General features: G+C 45.2%; 1 protein-coding gene across 9 annotated transcripts in view; it reads left to right on the top strand.

Moving 5' to 3' along the window:
• Positions 1–19,828, top strand: part of MAP7D2 (MAP7 domain containing 2) — a 112,050-nt gene that overhangs the window by 45,099 nt on the left and 47,123 nt on the right. For 4 of the 9 annotated variants that reach the window (XM_025372057.1, XM_025372052.1, XM_025372050.1 and 1 more), the window contains exons 2-5: positions 8,062–8,139; positions 9,294–9,457; positions 15,688–15,799; positions 19,538–19,648. In XM_025372057.1, the coding sequence (XP_025227842.1) occupies positions 8,062–8,139; positions 9,294–9,457; positions 15,688–15,799; positions 19,538–19,648 (465 nt within the window). Of the gene's footprint in view, positions 1–8,061; positions 8,140–9,293; positions 9,458–15,687; positions 15,800–16,644; positions 16,744–19,537; positions 19,649–19,828 lie in introns of all 9 variants that reach the window. The other 5 variants (XM_025372056.1, XM_025372054.1, XM_025372053.1 and 2 more) reach the window with 3 other exon arrangements.

Below are 19,828 nucleotides of genomic sequence, written 5' to 3'. Positions count from 1 at the left end.
TGTCTCCCATCCCCTTTGTTCCTTTTTTATGGCTGAACAGTATTTCATTGTATGGATGTATAATGCCATATTATATTTATCCAGTGTGATGGTTAATTTTTTAGTGTCAACTTGACTGGATTGGGGAATACCTAGAGAACTGGTAAAGCGTTATTTTTGAGTGTGTCTGTGAGGGTGTTTCCAGAGGAAATTGGTGTGTGAGTCTGAGTGGACTAGGTGGGGGAAGATCTACCCTCAACGTGGGTGGGATCCTCCAATCTCCTGGAGGCCAAGACAGAACAAAAACTGAGGTGCTGAGTATATGTTACTGCTTCCCTTCATGAACTTGACATTTCTTGAGTGCTTACTGTGCACAAAACACTGTGCTAGGCCCTTTGGGGGCTACAAGAAGACATGGGACATAGCTCTGCCCTTAAGAAGCTTGTATCCTGATGGATGGATTGGAAAGGGAGGGTTGGTGAGAGAGGGCTTCGGGAGGATGGAGTTTCCTGTGCCTGAGGGTGGTGAATGAGAGAGGGAAGGACCCGAATGTGAAGTAAAGAGGAAAAAGGTCTGTGAGAATCAGAGCACTGATGGAATTCAATGGAAAGATTAATCTGTGTGTGTGTGTTGGGGGTGGGGTTATGGGGAGCAGCTCATGCAGCGCCTTCCTTTCTTTTTTTTTTTTTTTTTTTTTTGAGACGGAGTCTCGCTGTGTCGCCCAGGCTGGAGTGCAGTGGCCGGATCTCAGCTCACTGCAAGCTCCGCCTCCCGGGTTTTTACGCCATTCTCCTGCCTCAGCCTCCCGAGTAGCTGGGACTACAGGCGCCTGCCACCTCGCCCGGCTAGTTTTTTGTATTTTTTAGTAGAGACGGGGTTTCACCGTGTTAGCCAGGATGGTCTCGAACTCCTGACCTCGTGATCCGCCCGTCTCGGCCTCCCAAAGTGCTGGGATTACAGGCTTGAGCCACCGCGCCCGGCCTGCGCCTTCCTTTCTTTACCCTTGTATTCCTTCCACAACTCTAGCAGAATAATGGGTACAAAGATGCCTTAAAATGTTGGTTGTTTTTATAGACACTTCCGATGTGAAGTTAAAATATTCTGCAAATGGGGAGGTTTCCATCAATGGGACATAATATTCGTGGCCCTTTGATTCAGCAACTTTTTGAGTCCCTCCCAATCTTTAGGGTGCCAGAGATTCAGAGATAAGACAAGAGCTTAGAGGACAAGGGTCAAATGAAAAGACCCAAAGCCTGGCCAGGTGGTGCACACCTGTAATCACAGCGACTAGAGAGCTAAGGCAGGAGGATTGCTTGAGGCCAGGAGTTAAAGATCAGCCAGGGGCAGCATAGCAAGACCCAGTCTCCCTGCCCCTGCCTTCCACCCCCATGGAAAAAAAAAAAAAAAAAAAAAAACCTAGACAATAGCATGTAGGGCAGTAACAACCTTGGTAAAGGTAAACACTGTGGAGGAATGTGGCAGGTGATCAGTCATTCCTTCTGCAGACTGTTTTGGGGCCCACTCTGCTGAGCTCTGTCATACAGAGAGTAGCCACAGGGAGGGCCCTGCCCTGTAGAATCACCATAATCTAGAACACCGGTTCTCAAGGTGTGGGCCCTGGACCAGGAGTGTCAGCCTCACCTGAAAGCTTGTTAGAAAGGCAGATTCTCTGGCTCACCCCAGACTTACTCCATCAGAAGCTCTGGAGGTGATGTCCAGCAGTCCATTTTCACAAGCCCTCCAGGTAGTTCTGATGCATGCTCAAGTGTGGCGAGCAGTGGGCTAGGACAGTTGTCAGGCCTGGATGCACATTAGAATCACATGCGGAGCTTTTAAAGCAACAGTGCCTAACCACACCTAAGACTGACTAGATCAGAATCTGAAGGGAGACCCAGGCATCTGTAGTTTTGAAAGCTCTCCAGGTGATTCCATTGTATAGCCAAAGTTGAGAAGCAGTGGTCTCCACGTGCTTAAACAGATCATCACAGTGCAATCAAGAGTGACCACTAAGGTGGGAAACTGCCTGTGAGTCCACAGAGCAGAGGATGCCTGGCAACCCCGTGAAGGGATCAGGATGGCTCCCCAGAGGAGGTGAGGATCCTTCGTTGTATTTCCTATTGGATGAGCTCTTCATTCCTCCTTCCCTTTTTTTTCTGGACATTGCAGTTGCACAAATCTGAGTGTGATTGGAAAGATTATTTTAAAATTCGTTTTATGTGATTAATTTTTCAAAGTTGAACACAGCTGGCTTTCCTTTAAAACTTTGTATTTTGATAATGGTTCTTAACGGTACCATGAATAATTGACTAATATCAGGTCATTAATATTCTATAGGAGAGTCAAGCTAATAAAATTCATTTTAAAATTCATTTTTAAAAATGTGTTCCTGCAGCCCAGGGATAATAGGATCTCAGTCAAGTATGAGATTTTATGCTTTTCTTTTAACATAAAATAGTTGTTTGGCTGCTCAATATCCCTGTTTTCTTCCAATTTTTTTGTAGGACTTAATTGCCCAGGAAAAGACCTCTGTTTCAGAGTTGCAAGTTTGCCTGAATTCTTTTGCCCTGGGAAGCATTACTGCATCAACAGTGGGGAAGGGGTGGCTCTGACATGGGTGCTCTTTGTCCTTCTCCTGGGTAGGGTATCTCTGAGAGAGTATCCCCTTTAGGTCCTTCCCAGGGCTTCACATTTGGGCCAGATTTTTTAAAAAAATAATTAAACTTTTCTATTTTGAGGTCATTGTCAATCCACATGCAGTTATAAGAAATATTACAGGCTGAGTGCAGTGGCTCATGCCTGTAATCCCAACATTTTGGGAGGCTGAGGCAGGAGGACCGCTTGAGGCCAGGAGTTCAAGATCAGCCTAGGGAACATAGTGAGACTGCATCTCTACAAATAAATAAATAAATAAATAAGAAAAAAATAGCCGAGGCCAGGCACAGTGGCTCACGCCTTTAATCCCAGCACTTTGGGAGGCCGAGACGGGCAGATTACGAGGTCAGGAGTTTGAGACCAGCATGACCAACATGGTGAAACCCCGTCTCTACTAAAAATACAAAAGTTAACCAGAAGTGGTGGCGCATGCCTGTAGTCCCAGCTCCTCAGGAGGCTGAGGCAGGAGAATTGCTTGAACCTGGGAGGCAGAGGTTGCAGTGAGTCGAGATCACACCACTGCACTCCAGCCTGGATGACAGAGCGAGACTCCGTCTCAAAAAAAAAAAAAAGGAAAAGAAAAAGCCGAGCATGGTGACACATGCCTGTAGTCCCAGCTACATGGGAGGCTGAGGTGAGAGGATCACTTGGGCCCAGGAGTTTGAGGCTGCAGTGAGCTGATTGTGCCACTACACTCCAGCCTGGGTGACAGAGTGAAACCCTGTCTCAAAAAAAAAAATAAAAATAAAAATTACGGAGAGAGCCCATGTCCCCTTTATCTGGTTTCCCCCAATGGTAATATCTTACAAAACTATAGAACAGTATCACAACTAAGATGTTACCACTGATACAATCAAGATAGAGTGCATTTCATGATACCTTTTATAGACATCCACTTCCCTCCCACCCCTACCCTCTCAACCCCTGGCAAGCATGCAGGCATGGATCTGTTCTCCATCAGTTCTTATGGAGGTCAAAGGTAAAATTGGGTCCCTGGTTTAAAAAAAGAAAGAGATGGCTATAGACTGTGGCTTATGCCTATAATCTCAGCACTTTAAGAGGCTGAGGCAGGAGGATTGCTTTAGCCTAGGAGTTCCAACATCAGCCTGGGCAACATAGGGAAACCTTGTCTCTACTGAAAAATAAAAAAATTAGCCAGGCATGGTGGTACATACCTGTGGTTCCAGCTACATGGGAGGCTGAGGTGGGAGGATCACTGAAGCCCAGGAGTTGGAGGCTGTAGTGAGCCATGATCGTGCCACTGTGCTCCAGTTTGGGCAACCAACAGAGTGATACCGTGTCTCAAAAATATTTTTAAAAATTATGATAAATGCACACAAATAGGGCACATGGACAAAGGATGATTGGGTGGGAAAGTTAGACATTTTAGGATTTCAGGCCATACAGAAAGACTTCCTTTTGGAACTGAATTCAGCGCTGTATTAGTCTGTTTTCATGCTGCTGATAAAGACATATCCAAGACTAGGAAGAAAAGGAGGTTTAATTGGACTTACAGTTGCAAATGGCTGGGGAGGCCTCAGAATCATGGAGGGAGGCGAAAGGCATTTCTTACATGGCGGCGGCAAGAGAAAATGAGGAAGATGCAAAAGCGGAAATAAAACCATCAGATCTCATGAGACTTATTCACTACCATGAGAACAGTATGGGGGAAACTGCCCGCATGATTCAGTTTATCTCCCACCAGGTCCCTCCCACAACACCTGGGAATTATGGGAATACAATTCAAGATGAGATTTGGGTGGGGACACAGAGCCAAACCATATCAAGCATTACTTCTTGGATACACTGTGCCTTTAGAGGGCGTCTCCTGGTGTTAGTGTTCACAGTAATCTACCTCAGTTCCTCTGATTTAAATCTGGCTGTGTTTTGGTAATAACTGGTTTATTTGTTAGAGGCTGTGGTTTGTGCTCCAGCCCTCCTTACCTCGGAATGAGCTCAAGGGCTTTTCGACAGCCTTTGGGAAAAACATAGAGTCGGAAGGTGGAAGCTGGAGATGAGTTATTTGGCTTCTCTTGGAATGGATATTCTCAAAATGTTTGCTCAGCAATTAAGCAGAAGAAGCAAATGCTGTGTGGAAGAAACCTCACTCATCCAGTAAATCTCAATTCTGACTGAACTTAGACCTCCTTATCCACATGTGCCCCAGAGCAGCTAGATGTGCAGAGAGAGAATCACAGGAGGGAGCTGCCAGGCTTCTGCAGGGTAGTAACCGCCAGCCACATGTGGCTATTAAGTGCCTGAAGTGTGCCCAGTGTGACTAAAGAACTGAACTGTAACTACTTAATTTTGATATGAAATTTAAATAGCCATGTATAGCTCATGGCTACCGAATGGACAATACAGAGATTCCACATTGCCCATGTTGGGCTGTTTGAGTCACTCCACCCCTTTCAGTGGGACAAAGCTGAATTTTAAAAAGAAAGAGATGGCCATGCATTGTGGCACGAGCAAGGAGAGACCTTACAGCTTCCCCCAAGGTGCTCTGTAACCCCTTCCCCACCCAGCATCAGCCCTAAAACATTGCTGAGCAAACATTTTCAAACCACTAGTGTGAGGAGGAAGCTGCTAATTAGCCTGCCTGGACAGTGGCCACATCTGTGTCCAGCTGGGCCAGCACTTGGCTCACAGTACTGCTTACTTCATACTTCTCGAATGAGTCACACTCGACTTCTCTTTAGATTTGCAGGCTCATTCTTGGGGCCAGGTTAGGATTTGTTCTCTGCATGCATCACTGGGTTACAACACTAAGACCAAGGTGTTACATTTCTTCCTGTGCCAGGGAAGCAGCACAGAAAAGCGGTAACTAAGAATGTGGGTCCTTTCAGCCAGATGTGAGAGATTAGAAAAAAAAAATTAATGTTTTTTAAAGTGGGTCCTGAAGTCAGTTTCTTGCATTGGAATCTGACTTCAAGTGCCTCTGTTTCTACACCTGTAAGACAAGGATCATTACAGCGCCTCTGTCGTCATAGGGTGGTTGGGCTGAGAAAGTCTGAGCAGTGCACTTTGTCCTTGGTAGCTGCTCAATTATTACCTCTTATTATGATGATGCTGGTGATGACTGTGAACATGGTAATAAAGATTTTCTGGAAAGGTGATTTGAAGGTGTGACTCTCATGTGTGTCCATGAGAGGGCAGCCTAAAATCATGGATGTCTGTGGAACAAGCAGCCTCTGTAAAGCCTCAAGGTAATGTGGGAAGTTTCAAGTGTGTTTGGCCCTTTTTCTTCTCTGTTTTTCTTTTTTCCCTCTGTTTGAAGAGCGCTTTCAGCCATTTTCAGGCTTACTTTAGATATGGAGCAGGCCCATGAACACCTAGAGGGCAGCATGGGTGGTACAGAGCTAGGTTCAAGCCCTGCGTGGGTGGGTGAGTTTGTGTAGGTGCCGATGAGAGCATCTGTCTAGGCTTTTCTTTATAACTTTTCACACAGAACTAATTCTTATTAATCAGACTCTTGAGGTAGACACTAGAACCTGACTGTGTTTAGAGAAAAAAGAAACCTGACTTTCTATGTTGTTCCCCTTCCACAACTTCACACCTGCCTCTGAGCATTGTGTGCATGTGTTGGGGCCACCATGTAGGGGGACAGTGGCCGGAGCTATATAGACCCAGAGTTGCATCAGCCACACATGGCTCTGAAACACACCAGGGGAGACTGAGTTACAGAGAGAGCAGAGTAAGAGTCCTCAAACCATGTGGGAGCACAGAGCATCACAGGGCTGGGGGACTGTGGGGGTCTTGAAGATAGGCAGGGTTTAAACAGGTGGAGCAGGGTAGAATAAGGGATGGCATGAGCTAGAAGGTGCATGGGAGAAAGGGCAGTGCTGAGGTGAAGTTGGGAAAAGAGTTTGGGGTCAGATTGGGGGGTGGCTGGAATGAGCTGAGGAGTTGGCCTTTAAATTTTTGATGACATTTATATTGTTGATAGTGTCATAATGATTAAGAGATGACTAAAACCAAAATGGAGAATGGCACTTGGATTTTTCTAGTACTTATCTCATTTTAATATCCCTGATATGTAATCTAGGCTGCAAAACCAGATGTAAGTGGGGAATCATGACAATCCAGTGTTTGTCATGCCATCCCCCTTCCTCATTCCCACTGCCTACACTGTGGGCGAGGCCTTCAGGCCTCCCTCCTGAACAGCAGCAGGAACCTCCTTAGAAGAAGCACAGGTTGCTGTGGCAGCAAGGCACACTATGATGCCAGCTTGTGATGCTCCCAGAGAGGAAGGCACAGATGCTGGTGAAGTGAACCTGGTTATATTAACATGAAAACTGACTTATACAGAATGGTGTGCTTAAATATTATATAGATAATACACTGGGTCCAGTTGTAACAGAGTGCAGTTATTTCTAATCCTAAAATGACCATGAAGATCCATTTAATCTTTAGAAAGCCCTTTAGGGTTCTGCAGGGGTTGTTGGTTGGAGATGAAAAGCTTCCGGGATATTTCTCAGACATTTTGGGGGAAGTTGTCATTTGTTCCATCTTATTTGTTGTAGATATTTGGATGATTCTAAGATACTAAGATTGACATTGGCACAAACTTGGCAGAACCAAAATTGAACTTGAGTGTTGTCTTTCATGGTACTCACCCAAGGAGCTCATATGTTGGCTCCTTTCAGAAAGTAGGCCGGGCACGGTGGCTCACGCCTGTAATCCCAGCACTTTGGGAGGCCAAGGTGGGCGGATCACCTGAGGTCAGGAGTTTGAGACCAGCCTGGCCAACATGATGAAACCCTGTCTCTACTAAAAATACAAAAATTAGCCATACGTGGTTGCACGCACCTGTAATCCCAGCTACTCGAGAGGCTGAGGCAGAAGAATCGCTTGAACCTGGGAGGCAGAGGCTGCAGTGAGCTGAGGTTGCTCCACTGCATTCTAACCTGGGCGACAGAGTGAGACTTTGTCTTAAAAAAAAAAAAAAATATATATATATATATATATATAGTAAAATGTTCAGTGTCTGTGTAATGAACAGTATTCAAAATTTTGTCCATTTTTGTGCTTCTCCTCTCTCCCAGGTGGTCCTGCTTCAGGCCTGGGAGCCTGACTAGACGAGGCCTAGTGGGCTTCTCTGCACACTGCCAGGCCTCTCTGTCACTTACTGTACTTTCTGACCCCTTGTCTGCCTAGGGGCAAAGGATTAGGAAAGGGGCTTTGTCCTCTGGGGCTGATGTTGGCCCAACTACAGGACAGCTTGGCAGGTGCATGCGAAAGTGGTAGCTGCTGCCCCTTGGCTGTGTGTGTCATGGAGAGTGACAGATTGGACCTCCTTTGGTTGAAATAATGGGGATGGATGATATGTGCATGCAGTCAGACTCAGGTGCTGTGCCCAGTTGCTTATAGTACTTAGCAGATAGGGAAAGAGTGAAGAACTGAAACATCATCTAGTTTTCTCCTTTGTAGGCATGGAGGGATTTTTGAAATCAGATGAGAGGCAGAGATTGGCCAAAGAAAGACGAGAAGAAAGAGAAAAATGTCTGGGTAAGTTATGTACTTTAGCTATTTCGGTCCAAGGGAGTGGAGATATGGCGGTGTCTCTTCTGAAGAGTCTTAGAAATTTGTGAATGAATGGGAAGAGAACTAGGACAATTGCTAGATGAACATGAAGAATCAGGGGTGAACCTACTCTGCAACTGGCATGTTCACAAATAGGTAATTCTCAGAACAGTTCACTCGGCAAACATTGAACCTCTGCTGTGTTCTAGCCACTGTGTTAGGGTCTGCAGATATGATATTGAAGAAAGAGAAACAGTCGCTGTCCCTGACCTAAGGAAGTCCTAACACCTTCAAGTGTCAACTGTGTACACTCCCTCAGGTTCTCTCTTGGGGATCTAAAAGGGCCATCCTCAGCAGAACTGAGAAAATCAGCACTTGAGTCATTCTGTATTTTAGGACAGAAGGCCCTGGTTGAGAAAGGCTGTCTTGCCTCTTGCAGGTTGTAGACAGATTAGTGCAGAGTGTTCTTCACAGGATGCTGAGGGAGATAGCGTTTCCCCACTGCATTGAGACAAATGAGGAGCTTTCAGGTTCTTCTCTTCTTCACTGCCTCCTGCTGGTCGGTACAAGCATTGCCTCCTCCAGGGAACCCTTCCCTGTCTTGGCTAGGTGGAATTAAGGGCCCCTTAGTAAATGCCTTGAGGGTAAGGCAAATTTTATTCATGTGTTTTACCCCCGACCTAGCTCAATGTCTGGTGCTTGGTGCACACACAGTTAACCTGCTTTTGAATGAGCATACCCTTATAAGCATCATTGCTCAACCTAGCATATAGTTTAGCCATTGTGCACAAGTTTGACTTAATGATAGCCGTCATAGTCATAGCTCCCACGTCGGAAGGCACTTACTGTGTGCTTCACGGTCATCATCTTGTTCGATCTTCACAACACTGTGATGTGGCAAACATGACTGTCCCCACATTGTAGAGGAGGAAACCGAGGCAGAGGTATGATCTAGCTAACATGCTTAGGGTTACCCAGCTAGTGGCGGAGGTACCAGAACCCTTTATCTCAATCAGTGCATCCTAGGATCCTACCAGGCTCTTTTTAGGGCTCTGCTCTTGCTTCCATGTTTTTGGTCTTAATCCAAACTGCATGGGGTACTCTGGTAATGACACCTCTCTTCTGCTTTCCTTCCCCAGCTGCTCGGGAGCAACAGATCCTGGAGAAACAGAAAAGAGCCAAGCTCCAGTACGAAAAGCAAATGGAGGAGCGATGGCGAAAACTGGAAGAGCAGCGGCAGCGGGAGGACCAGAAGAGGGCTGCTGTGGAAGAGAAAAGGAAACAGAAGCTCCGGGAGGAGGAGGTAAGGCCCAGGTGCACCCTCCGCCACCTCCCAGCCCCCTCAGCAGGGTGCTCAGAGTGCCTGGGCATCCTGCCCAGCTCTGGGGTAGGAAAGAGACCTGCCGTGCACCTTCTCCTTGGTGGCTCCCATGCCTTCTTTCAGCAGCATGACATGAAACTGGAAGCAGCACCAACATAGAACCACAGAGACTTACCCATTCAACTCAGGTGTTAATTTGCTGTGTGATCTTGGGCAAACTGGTTGGTTTCTCTGGGCCTTGATTTGTGTGTCTGTGAAGTGAGAGGGTTGGATTTGGCAGTCTCCAATGCCTCTTCTAGTCATAACCTTTTCTGATTCTAAGACTCAAAGGGTCCCTGGTGGTCTAGTAGATGGGGGAATAAAAAAAGACTCAGAGGAGATTGTGGATAGCGGCTGGGTGGTGTGAATCTGAGGGTTACAGATGGGAGTTCATGCCTCCAGGGCAGACACAAGGCCAGAACAAGAGCTGTGAGGTTGAGAACATTGTGATCCTGTCAGTTGCTACTGGCAAATTAGTCTACCCTCAAATACCAAGATGCTAGTATATTTAAATTTTAATGTAGTTCTTTACTTTAATTGCTCTTTCCAGTTACCTTTTAAAAAAGAGATGGCACATAATTACCCCTACAGAGTTCTTTATTACTAAATTTTGAAAATATATTTAGAAAGCATATTTGGATTATAGATTTTCTTCACGATTATATTTTTAGGATGTAATAAAAACCTTATGTCAGTTGATGATAATTTTTTATTCATAAGGTATAATGATTCATCTTTTAGTATGAACAATATAGAGGTTTGGTAATCTCCAACACTATAGTATATAAAGATGTTTGTACAAATTTAGTATTTTTTAAAATCTCTGAACGGTTGTTTATATATATTTACCCCTTCGTTTTTTGTTTTTTTTTTAAAGAACACATACGAAAACACACAGAATCAGATCCATCTTGCCCAAGAAGCACCCTTTCGTGGTCATTTCTTTCCTCCTCTTAGGAAATGAGGTCTAAGCCAGTGTCTTAGCTATGGTTCACCGTTACTGGCTGCAGTCTGATTGCTGTGCCTTCATCTACTCCCAGTTCAAATGTCAGCTCAAATGCCAGCTCTACCACTGAGCAGCTGGTGGCCAGGGGCAAGTCACATGCCCCTCTAACTCTGTCTCCTTAGCCCAAAACAGAGGTAGTTACAGGAATTAAAAGAGGTGACTTTTGTAAAAGTGCCAGCAAAGCACCTAGCACAGAGTAATCACTCAGGAATGTCACATTCTGTTTAGTTACTTCAGCTGAGCCTAGCTAAAGCAAGGTCAAGAGGGAGCTACTCACAAAAGCTTATGAAACAGAGTCAGTAGATGGGAAAAAGCCACAGTGTATATAATAGGCTGTTTTGGTAACTTGGGACAGATTTCTTCCTTCCTCCCTTGTGTGTTTGTCAAGAGTTGCTGGACTCAACCATTTTCTTCCTATCCTCCATTCCTTGATGACTTAGAGCTTGTCCTCTTCCTCCATGATGTCTCCATTTTGAAAGCTTGTCACTGCTGCTTCAAGGAAGGGGTACTGTGAAGTCACATAAGATACTTCCCGTGCTCTGACATATGCAGTGTCACTGGGGCTGCTTTTGAAGCAATTTCTGTTTATAATTTTTCTCTACAGAACATTAGTACTAGAGGCATGTTAAATTAAGTAGTCCAGCTCCCCCTTCTTGGAGGTGAGAGAGTTTTATGCCATATGATGCAGCTGAATCTTTTGTGGTTTCCCTTCTGGGTAATTTTCTATTTGTGTGCTTCCTTGCACCCCGAATGTGGTGGAGGGAGGCAGGAGGCTGCCCGATTGACCCTTGTCAGCCCAAGCTGAGCTTGGTTCCCTCTTCTCCCTAGGCACAACAGGGCAGGGCTGAGGGCTGGGCCCCCTGTGGTTGTGTAGCAACCCAAGGAAACAGCAGCCTCCCTCTGCCACCTGCTCCTGCCCTCAGGTTCCCAGGGGACCCAGGTGTAGCTTAGGGACTTGCCATACACAAGCTGGCTCGTTAGTTACATTGGGTCTCTAGCTGGTTGGAAAGTGTTTGTGTTGCCCACCAAATCCTGCCTCTCTGGGTCTGATACTTAGAAGCTCATGAGAGGCCTGTTGACCCCATCCCAGCCCTGTCCTGGATCTGTATCTCTGTGGTTGCTGTGATGTCAGTCTTGATAACCCCTCATGTCTATGCCAGGGCAGAAGTGGGTACCACCAATGGCCTGACTCTCAGAGGTCTCCAGAGTTGGCAGAGGTAGAAACTAGTCAGGCCTGTCCCAGGGAGGGGATGGGGTGGTTCTACTGTCCACTTGACACCCTGACCTTAAACTCATTATTTTGCTGGAGGCCACCTACTCGTAAGGTGAGTTCTTAGAACCTTCATGTGCCACACAACTCCCAGGAACCGAGCTACCAGAACAAGTTCCTGTCACCTGTGTTTGGGCTGACAACACAGTATGCCCGCCCATTCCCAGGGCAGTATATCTTCCTGACCAGTGGCCCTGGAAAATTGGATTTGGAAAAGCCATCTTCATGTTCCTTATGCTAAACAGAAAAGAGAAAGGCCTCTTTCTTTCTTTCTCTCTCTCTTTCTTTCTTTCTGTCTTGTCTTTTCTTTTCTTTTCTTTTCTTTCTTTCTTTGTCTCTGTCTGTCTTTCTCTGTATCTCTCTCTCTCGTCTGTCTGTCTTCACACATCCCTGCTGAGGACCGCTTGGGGTGTGTCCCTGCAGTGTCATCCCCAGAACACATGTAATGGGCCGGGCACGGTGGCTTATGCCTGTAATCCCAGCACTTTGGGAAGCCGAGGCAGGTGGATCACCTAAGGTCAGGAGTTCAAGACCAGCCTGGCCAACATGGTGAAACCCCCATCTCTGCTAAAAATAAAAAAATTACACAGGCATGGTGGTGCTCGCCTGTAATCCTAGCTACTTAGGAGGCTGCAATGAGAGAATCACTTGAACCCAGGAGGTGGAGCTTGCAGTTAGCAGAGATCGCACCACTGCACTCCAGCCTGGGTGACAAAGCAAGACTCCATCTCAAACAAACAAAAAAGCATATAATGGCAGTTGAAGAGGCCCAGCCACCCCTACCACCCATTCCTGCCAGAGACTGCTGTCTGAGTAACAGTGTCTGGAATGTGCCCTGCTGGCGACCTTTAATACTGTTCAGCCAGTTCAGGGGGGTCACCTTGGTCGTGATTCTCCAAATTCATCCAGACAGATCTAAAGCCAGAGCTCAAGACATCAAGTGTGAGGCTGGCTGGCTTCCTTCCTTCCTTCCTATCTCCTCTCCCCTTTCCCTTCCCCTTCCTCTCCCCCTTCCCCTTCCCCTTCCCCTTCCCCTTCCCCTTCCCTTCCCCTTCCCTTCCCTTCCCCTTCCCTTCCCTTCCTTCCCTGCCTTCCTTCTTTCCGTCTTTCCTTCCACTAAGCCCTACCTAATAGAGGAGATTCTAGGGACAAGGATTTGCCTTGCCCTTTCCCCATCTTCTGTTGATCATCAGATGATACTCAGGAGAACCAGAACTTGGCAGGAATTGCAGTATGCAGTTCTGATATTTATTTATACTGTTTTTCTAATGTAATGGAACTTTCTCATGCTCACTTTCTCATGCTCAGCCTTTCCTCTAACCAGTGGCTCTTGCTTGGGCGTCCCATGACCAGCAGCACCTGGGAACTTGTTAGAAATGCAGATTCTCAGCAGACTCCACCCCAGACCTATTGACTCAGAAACTCTGGGGATAAACCCCAGGGTTTTAACAATTTCTCCAGGGGATTCTCCTACCTGATCTCTCAGATTTGAGAACTATTGCTGTAAATGGTCCTGATAAGAATCTTCCTCTTAAATTCAGATTCACTTAGCTTTTTTAACGATTTACTGCATACTAGTCATTATCCCATAGACTTAGAGTGACCTGGTGATGTAGGTAAGCTCATCCCCATTTTACAGGCAAGGAAACTGAAGCCCAGGACTGAAATGATTAGCTCAAGTTCACAGGGATAAAAAGCGGCAGGCAGAGGTAGGATTTGAATCCTTACCTCCTGACTCCATATCTGGGATATGGAGTCCCATATGAAGGAACAAAAAGATACACACAGACACGAGGCAATACTGACCTATACAGGACTAACATTAAATAAGACTTGTGCACTGGACAACTTTTGTTTTCTGTATGTGTGAATCACCCCATTCTGACTTTTTGGGGTTCCATAAATCCTCTTCTCTAAGAACTTGGTTATCATCTATTTCTCATCAGCTCTCCAAAAGTGGGTGATACAAAGTGAGTGTGTTTTTCTCTCAGGGACAGCTGTGTTTTCATCAGCTACCTCAAGGTCTGAAGGAATGACTCTCCAGTGGTGGGATTTGGAGCAGCTCAGTCGGCTGGGGATGGATGGCAGGGGTAGTTTTTCTAGAGGCCACTGAAAAGTCCAGGGGCAGGTCTGGCTTTCAGTGAGTACTCATTCCCTTACAACGATGCCTCCCAGATAGCTGATCAGTGGTCAGGCTGGTTCAGTGAAGCTCACTGTTCTTTGTTCTCATCGGTCCTCTAGTAGAGAAGGGACCACATTTTGAGGTCCTTCTGGCATGTAGGAAATCTACCGTAACCCACCCAGTACTTAATTCACTCTAGGATGAAAGGTTTCAACACTTCAGTTAGGTCATTGGTTAAACACTTTATGTTAAAACCATATAATGAAATACTGTTCAGCCCCATTCTCGAGTGGCTGTACTTCAGGCATCACATGGCAGAGTTCTCTTCCCTCCAAGCCCCAGCTTTTATCAGGCAGACTGTCAGAGTTGGCCATCATCATTTAATGGGTCAGGGTCGTGAGGACTGGACTCTGCCAAGGCATGCATACTCATGATTGTAGAGTCTCAGGCCAAAAACAAGAGCACAGTTAATAGCTAATACAAATCTAAGACTTACAGGAGGTAAAAATCCCCCTTTCTGCTCACAGGTCCCTGGAGAGGCAGTCTCTTAGCAAAGTGCTATTCAGAGAAAAATTATGCAGAGGAGGCTGAGATGTGAAGAAGCCAGATCCTCATCTCATCCCTCTGGTATAGACAGAAGGGATAAATCCAGATACCTATTAAATGACCTTTATATGTTTCTAGTAAGTGTGACATAAAGGAGCCTTTTCCTCATCTTTAAGTCATGGTTACTCAGTTGATGCTGTCCTAACTTAATTTTGCTTCTGTGTGTGTTTCTTTAAGCCATGAGACAATTGTATCTTTTTGTTTTGGAGTCAGGCTACAATTAACCCAATTCCTGGAGCATCTCAGGGTTGGGCTTTATGAGGGCAAAAGGGTGTCATTATAACTGCTAGCTCAGGCCTTCTCCAGTGGAGATAGGGAGAGGAGTTGGTATTTGCAGTATCATGGAGGTAGTGGGGAGTGCAGAATTAGAGCACCTTCACTGCAGCACCAAGGACAACTTTATGAAAGTAACAATTTGGGTAATACAGGAGAGTGTTTTTGATAAATACTGTTACAAGAGAAGCCAAAGCCTAATGGTTGTTTTTCTCTTCCGGTTAAAAATTATTGGGTTCTGCCTCCCTGCCTCCTCTACATACGTAACTGTGAATGCATGGATGCTTTATTTTGCGGCCAGAAGGTTCTTTACTCTTGCCTCTTGAAAATTATGGAATATGCAAAATTATCCCAGATTACTATATAGCAGAAAATTGTCACACTATGTAAAACAGTTGGTTCCCCTTTAAGAAGTTCTAAGATGAAAATGCAGCTTTGCAAAATAGATCTCAGTGTCATGTATCACCCCAAAAACTCAAATTATATTTGCATTAAAATTTTCTCAAAGCAAAATGTTTTATACTTTTAACTAGAAAGGATGATCTTGGTTCTGGAGCAGAATTCCAGTCCTCCTGGATAGGGCAAAGTGGCTTGAGATAGGCCTCAAGGAGTTAATGCTTATTGGGCATTATTCCTAGGGCAGTTTCTCCCCGGAGAGGGGAGGGGACAGGACGCGCAGTGTTCGGGTTGAGAACCAGTGCTAGCCTAGCCGCATTGTTTACTCTTCACCTACCCAGAACACGCTGGTGTGGCAGAGAGAGCACGTATGCCTGGATTTTGGATGCTGAGCACAGAAAGCCCCATTTGGTGACTCACACCATGCACTGAGGCAGCAGGCAGTGTGGTGGGGCCAGCTAGTTAATCTTGTTAACACTCGCGTTACATGAACTGTGTAGGAACGGCTGGAGGCGATGATGCGCCGGTCCCTGGAGCGCACACAGCAGCTGGAGCTGAAAAAGAAGTATTCGTGGGGAGCACCACTGGCCATTGGACCTGGAGGACATGATGGTGAGTGTAGGGTTGCCCCTGTATTTCAGGTCCCGGGTGGGAAATAATGGAGCAGGCAGGGGATCATGGGCACCGCTGGGTGTCTCCAGGATCTGGGGGATGCTTTGTACAGCTTTTCAGAGGCACCACGTTCAGATTTGATGTTTAAAACTGCCAAGATTCCTATGCATGCGTTTGTTACGAAGAGGATCTGTGCGTTCTTCTTGATAGCAAACAGCAGTTGACACAAAAACTGGGCTTTGAGGGAGAGCAAAAGAAAAGACTGAACGCAGAGCCCAGTGAGCTGGGCCCAGCTGGCAAGCCCAGGGCTGATCTGACTTCAGGGGAGGGAAACGGCAGGAGACTCTGTTACTGTTCCAGATGTGATCAGGAAAAGCAGAGTGGCAGTTACCCTCCAGAAAGGGCTGGACTATTTCCTGCTTCATTTTAAATTTTTGTTGCTTTTTCGACTTTGTTTGAAGGTGACTTATTTCATTACCAGTTCATACTCATCTTTAAATTTTCAAATCTGTAATTTAATGTATGGATTGTTACTAGTCTCTGGATGGCTTTTCCTTCTTTTCAGTGTCTCACTACATTTCAGCGATCTTAGCATTCTATTATGCGGGAGGTGTGTACTAGCTCTATCTGAGAGCAAATGCATTTGAGTTTACAGGACAGTTCTTGACTTTGCTGTATTGTGCTTTTAACCTTTGGGCAGTAAATATACTTTATTTTTTCTTTTTTGAAAAGCCAACAACGCATTTCAGTTACTTTTTCTAATTTCCTAATTAGAAACTAAGAAGCAACAAGAAATTGGGACTTTTTTCTTTTACCTCTCTTTGCTCTGATTTTTTGCTGTGTAGGTGAATCAGAAAATACCCCACCCCCTCCTCTAGGTTTAGCAGCCAGCACCCTCCCTCCGGATGCAGGGACCACTGCCGCAGCTGCCGAGTCCACCAACGGTATATCCGAGCATCACTGTGCCATAGCATTTTGTGATAACTGTTCTGATCACCCTCCTCCATCACCACGTCTGTGTCAAGCACTTTTACAACTGATTTCTTAGTCTGGCCTGTTACAATTTTTTTTTTTTTTTTCTAGCAACGTGAATGACATACCCATATTTTTTTGTTCCTCTGTCATTATAGAGTGGTGCATGCCTTACATCTTAGTGCCCTGGAGACATTTTATCCTCAACTCACTAATGTCTGCCTTGAAAATCTTGTCAGTGTTGGATTTTTGCACATTCAGATCTTTTAACAATCTCTTCATCATCTGTTGTAGACATTAAGTAGTAGGGCATTCTGATTACTTCTGGTTACCAAAACCTGTATTCACCCAGAGTTCTGAATGGAAAACTTGGGCTTAGTGTTAAAGTGATAGATTCCTGGAGAGGTGTTTGAGAGGGAGTGGTAGGGAGTTTATCAGTGCTAACACTGGGAATCGAAATAATTAGATAATTTGGCTTTGTGCTTGATTTTATCTCTCTGTCTAATAGGCTGTTTTATATACAGGCCTGGGAAACTCCTGTGGTCTAGATCAAGGACAGAACTAGCCAAACTTTGTTCCCATTTAATAATGACTTTAGAAATTCAATCCATCTGTAACTGGCAAAAAAAAAAAAAGATGTAAAAGGGATGCAGTATTTACCAGCAATGCAGAAGGTCATATTAGCAGCAGGAATCAATATCCTTGGTTTCTGACATTCCTTTGACAATTAATAATCCTTACTGGGGGTGCTTCGTAACAGCAATTTTGCTGCACAAGCAGAGTTACCTCTAGCATGGGTACTGGCATTCCCCCTAAGAAAGGTGCAGGAGGGCCAGGCGTGGTGGCTCGTGCCTGTAATCCCAGCACTTTGGGAGGCCGAGGCAGGCAGATCAGTTGAGATCAGGAGTTCACCTGGCCAACATGGTGAAACCCCGCCTCTACTAAAAATACAAAAATTAGTCAAGTGTGGTGGCGATTGCCTGTAGCCCCAGCTACTCAGGAGGCTGAGGCAAGAGAATTGCTTGAACCCGGGAGGCAGAGGTTGCAGTGAGATCGTGCCAGTGCACTCCAGCCTGGGTGATGGAGCAAGACTCCGTCTTAAAAAGAAAAGAAAGTTGCAGAGAGATGGAGTAATCACCCACTGGGAATCACCACCCAGGGCCCGGGCCAGGGTGAAATGAGTATAGTACTTGACTAGAGCACACAGTTTAAGGGAGTGCCAAAAATCTCAGTCATAAAGATAAAATAATATCTTAATGTGATATTTTTAAAATCAAAATTAATGCAAAACAATACATAATAAACAACACATTTCTAAAGGCCAGTGCCATGCTGAGCATATCAGAGCCTGAAGCAAAAGGGAAAATGTGCACCCCTATATACATGATTTTATGTAATTTCTAATGTTTAATTTTTTCAAAACGTTAAAGTAGTTTAAAATATGGAAAAATGGAAAAGTAGGAGTATTAAAACTCACATTTCAACTTTAAATACTTTATTTCTATGCAAATCAAATTTATTATACTTTTACTTCAGCTTTAGTTAATTAAAAATTTTGGGGCCAGGTGCAGTGGCTCACGCCTGTAATCCCAGCACTTTGGGAAGCTGAGGCCGATCACAAGGTCAAGAGATCAAGACCATCCTGGCCAACATGGTGAAATACCGTCTCTACTAACAATACAAAAATTAGCTGGGCATGGTGGCGAGTGCCTGTAGTCCCAGCTGCTCAGGAGGCTGAGGCAGGAGAATCACTTGAACCCGGGAGGCGGAGGTTGCAGTGAGCTGAGATCGTGCCACTGCACTGTAGCCTGGGAGACAGAGTGAGACTCCATCTCAAAAAAAAAAAAAAAAAAAAAAGAAAGAAAAAATTATTTAAGATTGTCATTTGGTCAGCAGAAATTATAGAACATGGCAGTTCTCATAGCAGTTCTCATGTGAAAACAAGATGAGCAGAGGAGTAGATTTTGAAAATATTATTGATGACTTTGCTTTTTCTACAACCAAGAGCACACATTTTTCTTTTGGCCTCAGGCTTTAACATAGCTTGACAGGGCACTGTCAGCATCTCTTTGTTTGCTATAATGGTTTAATTTAGAGACCAGTCTGAAATAATGACTGAAATAACGACCTTGAGAACACCAAACTCAAGGTCGCCTGTTAAAATCCTAACCTCAAACAGTGAAAGCATTTGCGAAAGGGCCATTTTGATCTGTTTCTTACTAAGTAAGAAAAGGAAAACCAACTGCTAAAGAGGCTGTTCTGCTTTAAATACAACTCCGAGAGGATGGATTTCCTCTCTCTCCAGCCTGAGCTATAGATAACCTTCATAAAAGAATCAGTTTCAGCAAGCAGTGACAGTCAGACCATAAGGCGTTTTCCAGTGGTTGGTGATTTGTCTCTGGGTCCAAGTTGGTTTTGTTTTTGTGTGATGTGAGCATGCTAAAAAATTCCTAGACAAAAGAAAATGATTTGTTGGTGGGATTAACATGGCTTTAGTTGAACAGTTGAGTAAGGTTGAACATTTGAAATTGAAGATGACAACACAGTGAAGAAATTGCAGAGATCTTGCTGCAGACCAAGGGCTCCTGTAGCCTGGGCATTTCCAGATTAGGATAATGAGATGCCAGGATGATGAAAGCAGAGCATGCTGTGCCACAGCATTTAGGAGGTGTGTGGATGAGGACAGGAAGGACACTACGGGATATGTGTTTCTCGGTTCTACAGTAGTGTGATGAATACCAATGTCTTTAATGCATTTCTCTGCAGCATGTGACAAACTTTCAACATCAACTATGAATTTGCCAAAGCCGACGGAGCCTCCCATGAGTAAACGCCTGTCTTCATCCACCGTGGCAATATCCTATTCCCCAGACCGAGGCAAGTGAATGTGTAGACTTGGTCTCTCCAGTTTGTTTCTTTTCTGGTGTGAACATCTTAACTTTGGTCTTTGTGAGAGCCTCCTCTTGAGCCTTCTGCAGATACCATCATTGTCCTAGTCTTGTGGTCTGAATGTGGGAGCCCTAGGGCCTTGTCGATGGGACTTTGGAACGTGGCATG

Source organism: Theropithecus gelada, chromosome X, assembly GCF_003255815.1.
Source record: "Theropithecus gelada isolate Dixy chromosome X, Tgel_1.0, whole genome shotgun sequence".
In the NCBI taxonomy this organism is placed as follows: Eukaryota; Metazoa; Chordata; class Mammalia; order Primates; family Cercopithecidae; genus Theropithecus; species Theropithecus gelada.
Note: the sequence above shows the minus strand (reverse complement) of the source record. Positions and strands in the feature narration are given on the sequence as shown.